The sequence below is a fragment of the Sinocyclocheilus anshuiensis genome, unplaced genomic scaffold, assembly GCF_001515605.1.
Source record: "Sinocyclocheilus anshuiensis isolate Anshui unplaced genomic scaffold, SAMN03320099.WGS_v1.1 scaffold532, whole genome shotgun sequence".
In the NCBI taxonomy this organism is placed as follows: Eukaryota; Metazoa; Chordata; class Actinopteri; order Cypriniformes; family Cyprinidae; genus Sinocyclocheilus; species Sinocyclocheilus anshuiensis.
In genome coordinates this window covers 2,113,567-2,129,552 of record NW_015555819.1, presented here as the reverse complement: position 1 = coordinate 2,129,552, position 15,986 = coordinate 2,113,567, and the positions used below count along the sequence as shown (strand labels likewise).

General features: G+C 37.5%; 1 protein-coding gene across 1 annotated transcript in view; it reads right to left on the bottom strand.

Moving 5' to 3' along the window:
• Nucleotides 1-15,986, bottom strand: part of abtb2b (ankyrin repeat and BTB (POZ) domain containing 2b) — a 52,726-nt gene that overhangs the window by 23,851 nt on the left and 12,889 nt on the right. The window contains exon 3 of the mRNA XM_016469587.1: nt 2,361-2,510. Within this exon, the coding sequence (XP_016325073.1) occupies nt 2,361-2,510 (150 nt within the window). The remainder of the gene's footprint in view (nt 1-2,360; nt 2,511-15,986) is intronic.

The following is a 15,986-nucleotide window of genomic DNA, read 5'->3' as shown; positions in this document are numbered from 1 at the left end:
GTTCGAAGGTGTTTATCAGCTGGAACAAAGTTTTCTGTAAAGTTCGCTTTGGCAAGCTGCTTCGAACTCCCACAATGAAGTTCATATGAACTTTTTTTGGACTAATTTTATTCAAAATGATCAGCTCACATCAGCTTGTTCTTTGATTTTGCTTGCCTATTACGTAATCACTATAGACCAGTGATAGTTCGAAGGTGTTTACCAGCTCAAGCAAACTTTTCCATAAAGTTCACTATCACAAGCTGTTTCAAATTCCTGAAACAAATTCCAAATAAACTTCATTTTGACCTGATTTTGTTCAAAATGACGTCACATCAGTTCATTTTGAATTTCACCTCAATTTTGCTTACCTATTATGTAATCGGCATAGACCAGTGGTAGTTCGTTGGTATTTACCAGTTGGAATTATGTTTTCCATAAAGTTTGCTTTGGCAAGCTGTTTTGAACTCCCACAACAAACTTTGTTTTGGCCTAATTTTGTTTGAAATGATGTCACGGTTCATAAGTTTGTTCTTCAATTTTGCTTGCCTATTACGTAATCACTATAGACCAGTGATAGTTCAAAGGTGTTTACCAGCTTGAGCAAACTTTTCCATGACGTTTGCTTTCTCAGGCTATTTCAAATTCCTGAAACAAGCTCCAAACAAGCTTCATTTTGGCCTGATATTGTTCATATATTGTTGTTGGATTTTGCTTGAAGTATAACAGACTTTTCTTTTTCAACCATTCCTCTAAATTCAGACTGAAAGAGCTACCAACAACAGAGCAAATTTTTCACATGCCAAATCACACATTTTAGGTTGTGTAGATGCCCATTTGCATCTAGCGTTCCAGGGCAGTTGAGGACGTACAGATGCCCCACTGTCCATCGGTCTCCTGGGTACAGCTGGATCAAACCTACATGAGAGCTCATGGGGAGGCGCCAACATCACAGGCAGTGCACAAAGACAGCTCTCACTGAATTCACTGAGTTTGTGTGCGATTGCTAATGTCCTGCTGAACATGCCCTTGTGCTGTGGGAGACAAGCAGCAAAGTGTTCGGTTTTTGCAGTAGGAAATTCGTGCCTTCCATCGGTAAGCCGCCAACCATGCCACCGCTGGGCTTGTGGCATGGTGGGTAAACACAGGTAAAACAGCTCAGAGTATGGCAACCCATGCCAACAAGGGAACTCCTTCACTGCAAGGGAAATATCCCATTTTCAAATGTAAACTCCTGTGAGGAGGGAACCAAAACACTGTACAATGAACCGACAGACTATTGCTGAATAAGGCACTGTAATCTTTGTATTTACACTTTAAAGTTCAGCTAAATTGCATTTGTTCAGCTTTCCACTTGTATAAAATCCAGTCCAGACAATAAATCCCAGACCAGATGTTGCTTTTATCAAGGGAAACGTGTTGAGACAGACATGCTTCATTTGAGTGCAGATGAGTCAGGCATCATGAAGTCAGAGGAGACACTGGTACAGCAGTTCATCTTCCTTCAATCCTGATAGGAGTGTGTCTAATAACACCATAACATCCTGCAGGAATTATCTAGAATACCAGACAAGAGGCACTTAAGGCACCAGAAGACTTTTAGTTGACTTTCACACTCGTTTTGTGTCTTTCCATCACTAAACATTCTGTTTAGAAAGCAAACATGCCTCCTCTTTGGGAACAACATAGTGGTGTTTATTCAGAGCATAAAATAATAGGCTAATCAGTCCGGAAAGATAAACAGCGTCCACATTATCTCCTTTTCCATGTTGTGTTTGCAGGGATAACAACAAGCAATTGTGTCTCTGTATGAAACTTGCTGCAATCTTGACTCTGTTGAGTACACATTTTTTGTATCAAAGTATATATAATAAAAATACAAAATAAAATATATATATATATATGAAATTTAAAATAATGTAATTTCATTATTTTATGTTGCTTATACTTTGAAAAAATATATGCAAAATAATATGCATATAAAAAGTATATGAAATATGCTAATACGCAAATTTAAATAAAATAAATACTTTTATTTTGTATATTTACATATTGCCCTATTATTTGATGCACTATTATTTTCAATATTAACACTGAATCTATAACTTAGCAATATAAAGTTTTAAACAAAATACAAAAAGCAAAGTTACAAATATAAAAAGCAAATTAAAATTGCATTTAATATTCAGGATGTGACATTTGCAATAAGCGTCATTCTGAAAAATTCCACCGTGTCCAACCTTCTCATAAGCTGTAGCTTAAATGTGACCTTTCTGAGTTGTAAATGATTCAGTATGATTCATAATGGACAGGAGAGAGAAACAGACAAAACAAAGAATATCAGACATAACAGACAGACAGGAAGGAAGTCAGACACTCACTTAGTTCGGAGATGCTGCCCACACATGTAGCCAGTAAGGCCTGTTCGAGTGTTCGCAGCTCCAGTTCAGCATACGCATCCTCTCTGCTCTCCAACCCCGTCTGACGTCCCTCCGTGTATGGACTGAAATGAGCCGGAAGTGACAGAACACCTAAAATATAAAGACAGGAAACTAGTCAAGACGAGACGTAAAAATTACACTTTTACCGTTGTGGTCACATTTACAATTGCTTGGCGAAATTTTGGGGAAATGTATTACAAGTAACGCAAGTTACGTAATCAGATTACTTTTTTCAAGTAACTGGAAAAGTAATGCATTACTTTTAAATTTACAACAAAATTATATCGGAGTTACTTTTTCAAGAAAGCATTGCAAGTTACTTTTTTCCCATTTATTCACTGATATCTCTCCTGTTCCCGTGTTGAGAAAAATTGGGAGTGACGTGCAGAACCTCTTCCTTCAGTCTGAGGCTTATTCATTTCACTTTTTGGTGTGAAAGGGTCTTTATTGTTTCCAAAAAAACTTTTGGGTTTTTTGTTATTAAACATAAATAAACAAGCCCGACCCAGGTGACAAACAAAACACAAAAGTAATGTAATGCATTACTTTTCGTAAAGAGTAAGTAACGCAATTAGTTATTTTTAATTATTTTAAAGTTATTTTATTTTTGTTTTCTCGACGCACAAAAAGTATTCTCGTAGCTTCGTAAAATTACGGTTGAACCACTGATGTCACATGGATTATTTTAACGATGTCCTTGCTACGTTTCTGAGCCTTGATCGTGTTAGGATCCTTGCTGTCTATGGGAGGATCAGAGAACTCTCAGATTCCATCAAAAATATCTTAATTTGTCTTCCGAAGATGAACGAAGGTCTTACGGATTTGGAACGACATGAGGGTGAGTAAATAATGACAGAATTTTCATTTTTGGGTGAACTATGCCTTTAAGGAGTAATGTAGTATTGCAATGCATTACCTTTAAAAGTAGCTTTCCCCAACGCTAATTTCAATCACCTTGTTAACACGTGACGTGTTTCATACATCCTTTTTGATAATCTTTGTGAAATTTCGCAATGTGGCTGCACCTTTACTCCAAAACAAGTCTAAGTCTTTGACAATCAATGCAAGAAATGGTCTTCTGTGGACATATAATTAAACCAAATTTAAATTTAAACATGGGCGTTGTCCATGGAGTGACATCTTGCCATTTTTTCCAGGTTCAGATGCAAAATAAACTTTATAAAGACTTGTTCTACACAAAAACAGTTGTTCATTTGCCGTATTTACCACTTTCGAAACTGCAGTCACTGGAGAGATCAGAAAAACAAAGGCGCCATTATGATCCACAACCCCAATGTAACCTTTAAAACGATTCCAAACAAACTAATTCTAAAGTTTACGCGCTATAGGGAGAAAAAACAAATGTGAGAATTAGCATGAGATTCTGTTGTGTGATTGTGAAACACTTTATGACTAAATCCAAACAACATTATTTATAAACGTCACTTTCCACTGAATTACATTTGAACAGAAATCACGAGAACGACAATGACTGGTGACTAGAACTGTGTCTTATTGTCTCCAAGGTGTTGTCTTTGATAACAGAGGTTGCACAAGCTTAGGACAGTCACTTCCTCTGTAAACATCTCCTCTCACGTCCACAATGCAGATTTCTAGAACAACCTGGTGGTTTGGTGTTGATGAGTTCACAGGCCTTTCCCAGTATAATCTGACTGGAATGAGTCAGTTCTCAAAGCGATGCAGCGTGTTCTACACTTTAATCTGACCGTCTGCCTAATTAAACGATTGCGTAAGACCAGGGTAGCTTTATTAAAGCAATGATTTATGGCAGATAAAGAACTGTTACAGTTACGTAACATGAAATTATCTACTCGGTTCCTTCAGCTCTTCATATTTCCAGTCTTGTTGAGATGTTTTGGCCTTAGTGAGTCATAGTGAGTTTTGTTTATGAGACGGTCATGGCTTCATCCTACACTTTTCTTCTCTAAATTTGTTTTTTGCTGAGCCATCATTGGTTGATTTAGTTGAGTTGTCTCCAGTAGTGACTTCCTGTCCATATGGAAGGATCAGGAAAAACAGAGCGATCAAGGAAGGGGAGACTCGTGCAGTTAAGTTTCCCACTGGTTCTTTGTAGTCCTGGATAAAGCTTTGCTTTGGCCTTCAGGGGCGAGTGTCCTGCCAAGGAAAAGGAAACAAGCAAGGAACCCTACCAGAGAAGCAAAAATAAAGCAATATTGTGAGTCCTGTTTCTGATTTATGGAAGGCTCTTCATTGGAAAGACGGATCCCTATCCCATCTGTGAACTTTAAAGGAATATTCCAGGTTTAGAACAAGTTAACCTCAATCATTAGGATTTGTGGCTACACAAAATGTAAATTTAAATTTTATTTCTCTCCTTTCCCTAAAAAACGTTAGTTATAGTAAGAATGTTACAATGGAAGTGAATGGGGCCAATTCCTAACCATTAAAACTTGCTGCATCCAAAATCGCATACTACTATTTGGTAGATGCTACTGTATATTTGATGAAGAACTTAACCGCAAAAAAAGTATGTTCTATATGATGTGTAGCAATAAATTCTAAAAATGTGCATAAAAAACTTATGTGCTAAATTGAATCTTATAATTTTATAATAAGACATGCTAACACACTACGATGGAAATTGAATAAATTCCTCAATGTGCATCAAAAAACTCATGTAACTTTGCCTCAACAGATCCTGTGATTGAACGACCGATCTTATCGCACACCATCTACAATGTTATTTTATGTTATATTATTTTGAAATGCCAGAGCCAAAGTCCATCATCAAAATGATTTGGTATAATCCCCTCCCATAATTGTCTCACACGATTGCCTTCCCAAACATCAGGCATTCGAATGCAAGATAACATGACAGCGTTCGTCTGTGTGCTCTGTGGTGCATTCATTATGTACAAAAAAAATGAAGATTTTGACACTTTGCGCCAGTTTCCGAAGAAGTGACGATTTTATTCTCTTGAACACATGTAAACAGTGCTTTATTTGCAAATGTTTTATGGGATATTCTAATTTTTGCACATAAGTAAAATTCGCAACTTTGGATGGAATCATAACTAGTTTCAATACCACAGCTACAAGACGTAAACAATATGCGAATTCAGATTTCTATGTAAAGTTGTATCCGATTGTAATGTTTCGTTTCCTCGTTTCCCTTAAACGACTATAAAAATGATTTAAACAACACAATAAACAATAAATAATACACAAGTTTTGTGCTTTGATAAAAGTATAAGTTTCACATTGCTGCAAAAATTGGCCTCATTTACTTTTACTGTAAGTGCCTCATCATATTTTTGCTATTGAGGAGTGTTTTTTTTTTTTTTTGGTAATCAATACACCACAAATGCAGTCGATGGAGTTTAACTTGCACTAAACGCAGACTATTCCTTTAAGCGACTAAAAGTCTCCATCCAGAATGTTTAGAAGCGCTTTTCTGCCCACGGGGCCAGTTTCTAGATAAGCCCATGCTTTCTGCTTCTATCATGTACAGGGCTTTATTTGCTTCGAGACAAATATTTATTTATTTCGAGACATTTACAGATGAGGGTGGTTCCAGTGTTCATGAATACAGGCTGTTTATAATACCACAGTGTGGTAAGAGTAAAGCATATGGGACTGACTCAGACACGAACACTGGCATCATAAATTCCAGTAGACAAAGCTAAACGTTTGTTTACAGTAAACACCCTCTTAATGGTGTCTGTGATTTACATTTATTACGGCACATTTACAGCTTCAGGGTGGCTGGCTACCAACAAGGTGACACAATAGAAGAAATATCACTCTTTTTTCATACATAAGATCCTATATGAACAATGATATTTGCTACAGCAAGCACCACTTAATACAGCTGACAGGAAGCAGAGGTTTCAAGAGGGCCTGATTTCCCCTCCTGTGGTTCGTGACTGTAAATATGAAACATATGGCTAGGTATAAAAATATACTGCTTGGTTAGTTCTCCATGATTGTCCAATTAAGTGAAGGACAGAATTTCAAGGAAGTGCACATGTGAGTAAATGATTACTGGACTTCCCATTTCAATATTGTTTTATATTTCGAATTTCGTCATGCTGTTTGTTACGTTATGGATCAAATAGCGTGCATAATATGACTCTGCACTAATTCAGATGAGCTGCAAACAAATGCACAGATGCATGTGCATATCTATCCACAAACACACACACAAACCTAGGATGTGGCTGGATGCAGCACGAGAAACCGCCGTTTATGAGAGGCTTTCGGCTCCATCAAACGAGATTCTAAACCCCTGCATGAAAATCCAACCCACAACAAATTTGTCCAGCTGCAGCGGGAAAAGCGTCTGTGTGTGAGTCTACTTCTCTGTATATAGGGCAGGACAAAGCCTGGAGTATTTGCTGATGCTGGCCGTTCCTTACAATGGAATCGGCTTTACAATGAGCACACATGCCTGCAACTGCACTCAACTCACTCGCAACACTGCAGTCCGGTTACCGTTCACTCCCAAGGGTCATCAAGGGTGTTATTTGACAAGCCTGTGAAGTATGTCCACGTATAGGTTTCATCAGAAGGTGCAGGTGTCCAATTAGACAGGCACACATGAATATTGTGAAAACTGTTAGAAAGAGTCGACAGAGTGAAGTCTGAAACAGTTTGGGTTAGTTTGAATTTAAATTTTAGAATAGTGAATTATTATTTTTGAAATATTATACATTTGAATTTTAGAATAATTTTTGAAATAGTTACATTTTTAATTTTAGAATAGTAAGGTTTTTCCTGAAAGTTAAAATCTAACATAGTAGCCCAATCTAGTATGTTAATGCAGTATGAAGGAATTTTAAATATTTTTCAAAGGTGCTTACTGGTAATTTGAATTATGTATTGCATTGCGTTGTGTTTTAGGGTTAAAAAGAAATGATGTTATAGAAATTTCTGTTATAGTGCAGTTAAAAGTTGTTTTTGAAATATTTTAATTTCAGTTTTAGAATAGAGAAATATTGTTTCTATATAATAATGTATATAAAATAGTTTTTTTTTTTTTTTTACAATAGTGAATTATTGTTTTTGAATAACAGAATATTGTTTATGAAATAGTTACATTTTAACTACTAATTCTGAAATATTTTACATAATATTTTAAAATTTCAATTTTAGAAGAGGGAAACATTGTTTCTATATAATAACAAAATAATGTTTATGAAATAGTTACATTTTTATTTTTACAATAGTGAATTATTGTTTCTGAAATATTATACATTTTAATTTTAGAATAACAGAATATTGTTTCTGATTACAATTTATTTATTTATTTTTTTTTTTACAATCTGTTTATGGTGCAATATCAATCAAATGAACATAAACTTATTCATGAATGGTCATTACATTTCACAGCAATGACTGACACCATTTTTACAGACGTTTACAGAATATTATGATAAAATCATAAACTAATTAAGATTATAAACTGACTTTATTACTCTACCTCAGTATAACCTACTGGTTTTTTTTTTTTTTGGAAAGGAACCCAACGTGCCATGAATAAAATCACATAAACCATAAAACATCCATTCTGTGTTGCCAACAAACTCTGTGGAGTCATTCTTGCATATGAGAGTTCTCCAAATTTAGCTTAAAATAGCAAATCGCACGGTACAGATTGGGTGTCACACTAATGTTTATTCAGTATTTCATGCTATGAATGACTGACATTAGGTAAGCATCCAATCTACTCTGTTTCCAAGTGTTCTTAGGACTTCACACATAATTTTCACTCTTTCACTAGTCGAGCTTCTGTAAGTTAGAAACTGGCAGTACAAGCGAGAAATCTCCCATGAGTCTACGCCCCATCTGAACAGCCGCCTGCCTTTCCCACAGCCCATCCCGACACACTCACACATAAAGAATCTCCTCTCCTCGTTCACCTCAGATCATCACTTCAGGGAGAAAAGTGTGACCAGATAGAGAAAGAAAGAAAAGAAAATGCTATTTCAGTAGAACTGAGGTGAAAATCAATTTCAGAGAGGTTCCTCACACCAGGAACTAGACCTAACAGGCTATAAAAGACCAACGGAGGGGTTTTTATTTGGGTGTATTTATATCGACAGTCTTTTTCTTGAAGAAGCCCATTCCACTCTCTCAGTAATAGCAGCGGTGTCCATATAGACTGCATTCCTGATGGATAATTGGTCTGGAAATAAAGATGTGTTTGGTCTAGCACGAGTCAGTTGCTCCTGTATGTGTATCCGAGTGTGTTAAATGCCGAGGTCTCTCTTCTTTATGGGCCCAGAGGCCTCATTCTCTGATGTCTAAGTGGCCTTTCATATTCAACGGAGGCCACCTGCTTCAAAAACAAGCTCTTCATTCATTTGGGCCTTGGTCAGCACTTTAGTCATTTCCTGCTGAAAAAAAAAGTGGCTTTGAGATGATGATCGTTCAAGATCAAAACACAATATAAAAAAATGTTGCAAATACGTCCAACCAGTTTCTGCTGCCCACACATACAGGAACAATGGAATTTCCAGAAGTTCAGATGTCGACTGTAACTTCTGGCACATGGCTAATGTTAACCGCCCCTAAAAACAGCTGTTTAGGAGGTCAGGGGTCTTTAATTTAATTAGTAATGGTATTAATACGTTAACCTGACCTGAGATCTGTCACTAACGGTAGCTGACAGATAAGCTAATGATGAAGATGGTAGTAAAGTTGATGTAAATATAATAAATATGCAGTAAATATCTACGTTTCATTCAAACAAGTACAATACTAAATACTAAATTTGACTTAGAATTTAAACAAATGGTAAATATATACAAATGAATGCCCAGCTAACAGGAAAAATGTTTATAGAAATTATAAAAATGTTGGGACGAAAACATTCTTAGGCTACACTTTACACTAGTGGGTCTTCGTTACTTCGTACTAGTTCCCTGCTCCAGCTTCGTTTTCTACGCCTGTCGTTTACACTACTCCGGCATTTTCGACCCTCGAAAACGGAGACTTTCGCAAAATGCCGCTGACCCCGTTTTCGTTTGGGTTGCGTTTCAGTGTAATCGGACCAAAATGGAGACTTTTGAATGACTTTTGACTTCTCTGCGTATCCTTGACAAATGTGTAAACAATAACATCATGCTCATTGTTGTACATGCATGAATGGTCATGTGACATGCATTTTCGGTTGTTTAGTGTGAACGGAGATCACTTCTGAAACGCAGTGAAAACACCAGTGTAGACGAGGATCGTTTTCATTTTAAAACGCACTAGTGTAAACAGGGCCTAAAAGTGACGTTTATGGAACGTTCTTATTTTAATATTTGATGTACCATCTCATAATAGTCTGAGATTAATATTCTCAAAACATCCTTATTTGTACTTGAATGATATAAGAATCATTTTTGCAACCTTTAAATAAAGTTCTAATCACAACAAGAAAACTGGACATTTTAATGTTCTTAGAATATTAAAAATAAACGATTATACTTTGGGTGAAAATAAAGCTAGTAGAACGTTGTCAGAAACGTTTTTCGAACATTTAAATAACATTATAATCACAAAGAAAACTAGACAATTTAACGTTTTAGAAACATTTCAAAATGTTTCCACAGTGTTTTTGTTGTAATTAATTTAGTGACTGTATTTAATAACTTTCATGGCAAATGAGAGCTGTAACATAAAATATTAGTTAACAGATGCTATAACTAAACAACTGTTTAACAGATAGTTAAACAAAGAAGCTATATATATATACTTAACAGGCCTTGCTAAATACTAAATGTGAGTAAAATTTCTAACAAAATATATTGACACTATATAAGTGATTTAAAATTTAGACAAAAAAAAGGCTATGTTGATTTATATGGAGGCAATGCTGTGTTTGACGATTTGTTTGCGCTAATTCAAAACTTTGTTCTGACCTTATATCTGTACCAGCAGTAGCAGAAAATGTGGTGAACAGATACTAGCTAATTGCTAACACATACAAAAACACAGAAACTAGATAACAAAACAACCTTGTATATTTTACTATAAAGTTAGTGTATATAACAATTACAATAAAATGCATCGAAATTATTATACAAAATGCAATGTTGGTATCTGATGTTTGATTCTATGCTAATAATTCACACAAAAAGTAAGCATGTTGAGAAATATGGATGTTCGACAAGTTGTGTTAACAGTCTAGTTATAGTTATTGAGAGCTTTGAGGGTGGTCAGCTGTCTGATTATGGAGGTCATTTATACATTGGGCAAAAATAACAGCATTTGTCATGTCAGGTTGAGTCTTATCAGCATTTTGGCATTCTGGGTTATATCATTAGAGTCCGGATCTCCAAGCACTGATCACTTCACACATGCTTGCCTGGCTAATTAATCACAGTGAGGAAGACTGACTGCCTTGCGTCCCATCACACCTCAGGAGAGCTTTTAAACACGTTTGGATCAGCAGCCGTGTGACACATTTTCCCACTGATCCAGTCAGTCAAGAATATATGCTTCTCTAAATAAATAATAATAAAAAAACCTAAGGGAAAAAATGCTACATCGATATACCAACACATAATATGCAGTAGTTCCCAGGAGGCTTTGTGGCTTTGTTGAGATTAGGGAATCTCAGTTCATGATCCTCTGACTTTGCTTTGAAAGATCTAGCGTCATAAGCAGAACAAATATTAAATTTATTACGACATGGCTTCATTCCTCATGTAGATCTTGCTTTATGAATTCAAGCCAACTGTGGAGCCAGTGGTTTCTTTTCATGTTTGCAAGGAATCACCACAAATGACTTCATTGTTCTCATGTTACAGGTAATAGATTGTATTCCACATCTTACAAACATCCATGTTTTATATATTCTCTGAATAAAATGAGTGGTGCTTGTCTGTGAAAAACATTCAGAAACAGGGCATTGTCATTTGGCTACTAATGCCCTCAAGTTTCTATGATATTCTGGTCTCTAGATACAACTTCAATATTATCCAAGGTTTAATTTTAAGGGTTTTATTTCAAACCACTAAATAAGAGCAATAGCAACAGTGACGCTTGCCTCAGATGTAATGCAGCATTTTGCTGTAGTCGCCTCTGGAACAACTTCCCTATTAAGAGAGACCCAACACAATCGGCCTGCTGTCCAGCCTCTGAGCGATGGAGCAATGGCAAATCTGATGGACTTGGAACTTCAGCGTAGATGAATGGAAATCTAGCTCAGTGTTAAATGCTGATTTTATTTTCCCCTCTCTGCCTCACGCTTACTCACTCTATATGTCTTCCTTCAGATGTCAGGTTTCAAGGCCTACCACTTCATTAAACAAGAACATCTATGAATAGCACACATGCTGGTCAATGAGATGACTATTTCAGTATATGGAGCCCTTTAGTTTCATTTATGAAAATATGGAGTAACTGAAAGTCAGTGTTGTGTTTGTTTAGCGTGACAGATGAACTCAAAGGTCATGACTAAGGCATTATATAAAAAAAAAGCATTCAAAGGGAAAAACAGAAAATCTAGGTATCATTCTATGTTTTGTATATAAAAATCATGTGGTTACAAAAGCCAGTGGGCTGCAATAAGGATTCTGACAAAATCCCCTTTAACAATGACAGACCTATTCCTAAGATCTTAAACATTGCAACATAAATTATTAGTAGTGCTTAGGCGAAACATCACAGACCGATCTTGTAATGACCATCCACCATTTTATAGTGGAAACCTGGTTCATATCGGGAAAAAACCCAAACCTCACTTTCCTGGCACTAAGGCAGTGATATTCAGACCAATTACACTGTTTAATATACTGCCTGTAATTACAAAAGTTACATTCACCCCAGTTTGAGCTCCACACCGCTTTAAGTCTATTACATTTCCAGCAAAAGTAGTTGAAAACTTTATTTTATAATTAATGATCATTAATTGGATATTAATATTATCAACATATTGTACTTTTCTTACAAGAAGTACTGCTCATTAAAGGAAGTCAAAACCCCCCAGAATCCCTCACACCCATGACGGGAGGGTGTACCTTGATCCTCCAGGCCTGAGGGGACAGAAACTCACAGATGTGAAAAATCATCTCAACACCCTAAGCCTCTGACCTCTGACCTTCACACCTAAATGAGTCAAACATTCTGTCTTACTCCAGTGCAGCCATCAGCACGAAAAGCAGCCCCCGTTGCATGCAGCGAAACAAAGCTTCTTTGTGGTAGTCCACCCAAACATGTCATTCATAAAGATATCATTCTTTCAACTCAAACACGCACATAGCAGAAACTTTGTTTCAGAAGGTTTGCTATTTCAACCTATAAATTAAGTCCTAATATGTCTTCAATTACTTCATTGCTCTGAGCAACTGTAACTCTTGTCTGTGGCACCTTTATTTATACAATACTGCAATGTCATGCAAACATTAATTTACAATCAACATGTTGCATATCATTAAACAATTCAAACAGTGGACTGCATTAAAGAGAATTGTATTATAAAACAACAGCTGCTTAACCTGCGTTCCTTGTTTATACACAAGCTGACATGCTGACGCCAATAAAGCGTAGTTGGCATCTGGTTACAAAAGACCTAGACAAAATACAGACCATACTTGATCACTATCAATATCATTATCATTATCAATATCAAGTCATCACTGCTGATTTGAAACTATCGAGAATTGAAATGTGGTTCCATGAGCTTAACAGAAACCTGGCAAAGAGCTGAGACTCCCAACTTTGCGGTTGTACTGCATGGGCATCAATTTGTGTGAGCAGACAGAAGCTTGAGAGAGAATGACGAAAATTAGGGAGTGGACCTGCTACAGAGGCAATGGTGTGGTTTGCGAACTCACCACAAATCATTCAAACACACTCATTGCCATCTCTGGGGTTTTAAACCTTCACCCTTCCCCACCCTCACAACTTTCTTTTAGTTTGTGGCTTGCACATACAGAGAAAGCAAGACTCTGACCTGTTGTATACCAAAGTCAAAAGGCATAAAACTTTGGACAGACTGGACCACAACTTGGCAGATTATCCAGACATACAAACCAGTCATCCGGAGTCTGCCTGCAACCATGTGAACTGTGAGAAACTGGACAATTGGGTGGATTCTTGGGTTGCCTTAAAGGAGACACATTGGGACATGTTGAGTCATGTGGTGGGGGACTTTGAGGGACTCAATGACTATGTTTTCAAGAACAACCCATGGATCACAAAGAACCAGAAGGACCTGCTAAACAGGAAGACGACTTGATAAAGGAAGTAACCAAAGCAAGTCCAAACGGAGCCGAAGAGGAAGAGCAACTAACAAACAAACATGGAGAGCAATTTCAAAAGAACAATATGAATTAAATGGAAAGATAACAGGTCACATACTGGCTGGTAACCTGGTGCAGAAGAACCTGGGCAGGGCTAATGAGATCAGTCTGTTCTTCAACAGATCTGACTTTCACTCACTGGCTCAACCCTACCCCCATTTCTGTTTCCTAGGGGGTTTCTGCTCCCTCATTTACCATCCCCCTTCCTCCACAATTCTTGATCTCCCTGTGAGCTCCCATCGGCCACGCTCCCAAACTTCCACCCACCCCAATCCACATCTCCAACTTGGAAGTAAGCTCAAGGTGGTACAAGTGGACACCAGCACAGTCTCCAGAAGCATCTAAACACATTAATCAAAACAACCATCCTTAATGACAAGAAAGTCTCTACTAACTTCAGCCACTAGTTTAAGACTTCCCTTTAGGGGCTCCACTTAGGTCTAAGAACTAGCCAGCATGGTGGTTCCTAGAGAACCAATTTTCCCCTCAGCCTGTTTTCCTGGTTGCATTTGCGCCGGCAGCAGTAACTCTGAAGCGGCCGGCAGCGACGTCTTTATTCGCAGCATTTACAAACGATCAGAGCTGTTTTTGTTGTGTGTCGTGGGGTTCGTGATAACAGAGATGTAATGTAAATGCACAATTTACATGATTGAAAACGAGCGTGCAAATCTGACTAAATCTCCTATGAAAACTTACAGTGTTACATATCAGTGAGGCTGAGAAAAGAACAACGCTGCAGACAACAAGTAACTAAATGCCGTTTTCGCTATTTTCCATGTTCGTGGAGTAAATATTCTTACATGGCTTTTTAAAAATGCCAGGTACCCGGTGTTTTGTATGCGTTTGGCCAATTAGTGTACACTTACGTCACTGATAGTTCCTATAGAACTGTTTTAGACCCTACTCTGAAGTAAGAGTTCATTTCGTTCCCCCAAACCGAGTTCCTAGAACTAAATACATTCCTAGTTCTTGTGGTGCAAACACGCCAAAAAGCGGATACTTCCGTCAATAGTTCTAGGAACTATGAAAAGTTTCCTCTACTGCAAAAGCCCCTTATGAGGATCGAATCCAGCATTTTTAATGAGCCACCTGCCAAAGTATTTGGTTGGCATCTATTCTAACATACTGAGACAAATTCTGATTGTCGTGAATTTTATAATGCTAATTCTGGTTTGGCCTGCTACATTAAACACAATAACTTCTATCTCCATAGGTGGGCCTTTTGTCTTCCATTATAAACTTTGTTTAGGTGCCACACTGATCATGCCTGCTTTGAGGAGAGCATGCTGCTTTTGCCTAACTTGCACGGGACAGGAAATGCAAACATATCATGCATAAATTTCTGTCATACTTCTCTTGAATACACCTGTTTCAGAATTTTACAGCCCTGCCCATCTTGTGGACCCAGCTGCCATCACTACAGGTGCCTCTTGGAGTGGCTTTTATTGTGACACGGCAACTATTCTCGTCATTCCTGACCATCACAAACAAACACGCTAGGGTAAACACAGATGTGCTCATTCAAATACCACCGTGGGACCACACCCCACTCTTGGACAGAAATCTGAACGGAAGGAAATATGTTCTGGTCTCAGGGGAACCTGCACTGCTTTTCTGGCTGATTAGTTGGGGGAGAAAGACTGAAAACTTATGGACTGACATGAATAAGTTCTAAATTGAGATTCTTTATTTAAAGTAGATTGTTTATTTATTAATCAACTTTTCAATGCACCCAAGTATCTTAGAATCCGAAATCGGAAATGAGTAGAACTGAAGGTCTTGTTAGAGGTCACCAATGTTTATTGGCTTAAGACTACTTCCTAAATCTTGCAGTAATTCAAAGAGAATCGACTCAATTTAGCATTCAAGCTAAGGCTTCTTTATGTTGCTCAGAGCTAAAAAGCTGTGGCCCAGAGGCCTTTGGGACCACCCACAGAAACCCCATTCAGGCACAGTTCATGTAAACCTCTTGTAGAGTTTGGAAAGCAGGGAGTGCTAATTACCTCTTCTCTGTTATTTTAGGAGGCAGACTGTGCCAGACTTGTGATCCAACAGCATGGCTTCTCACCGGCAGCACGATTCCTCACATAAAAGCAGGTGATTTCCACAGCTTAGGGTGTATGGAACACTGTTAGCACAAAGCAAGAGACTTCACACTTGCTCATTTGCACATGGAAGATAAACAGAGACATAAAAATATGCATCATTTATGAAGATTCTTGAACTTCAGCAGGAAATGCGGCAGTGAATCTTTTCTTGTCTCAATGCTGAATAACTGTTTTCCTAC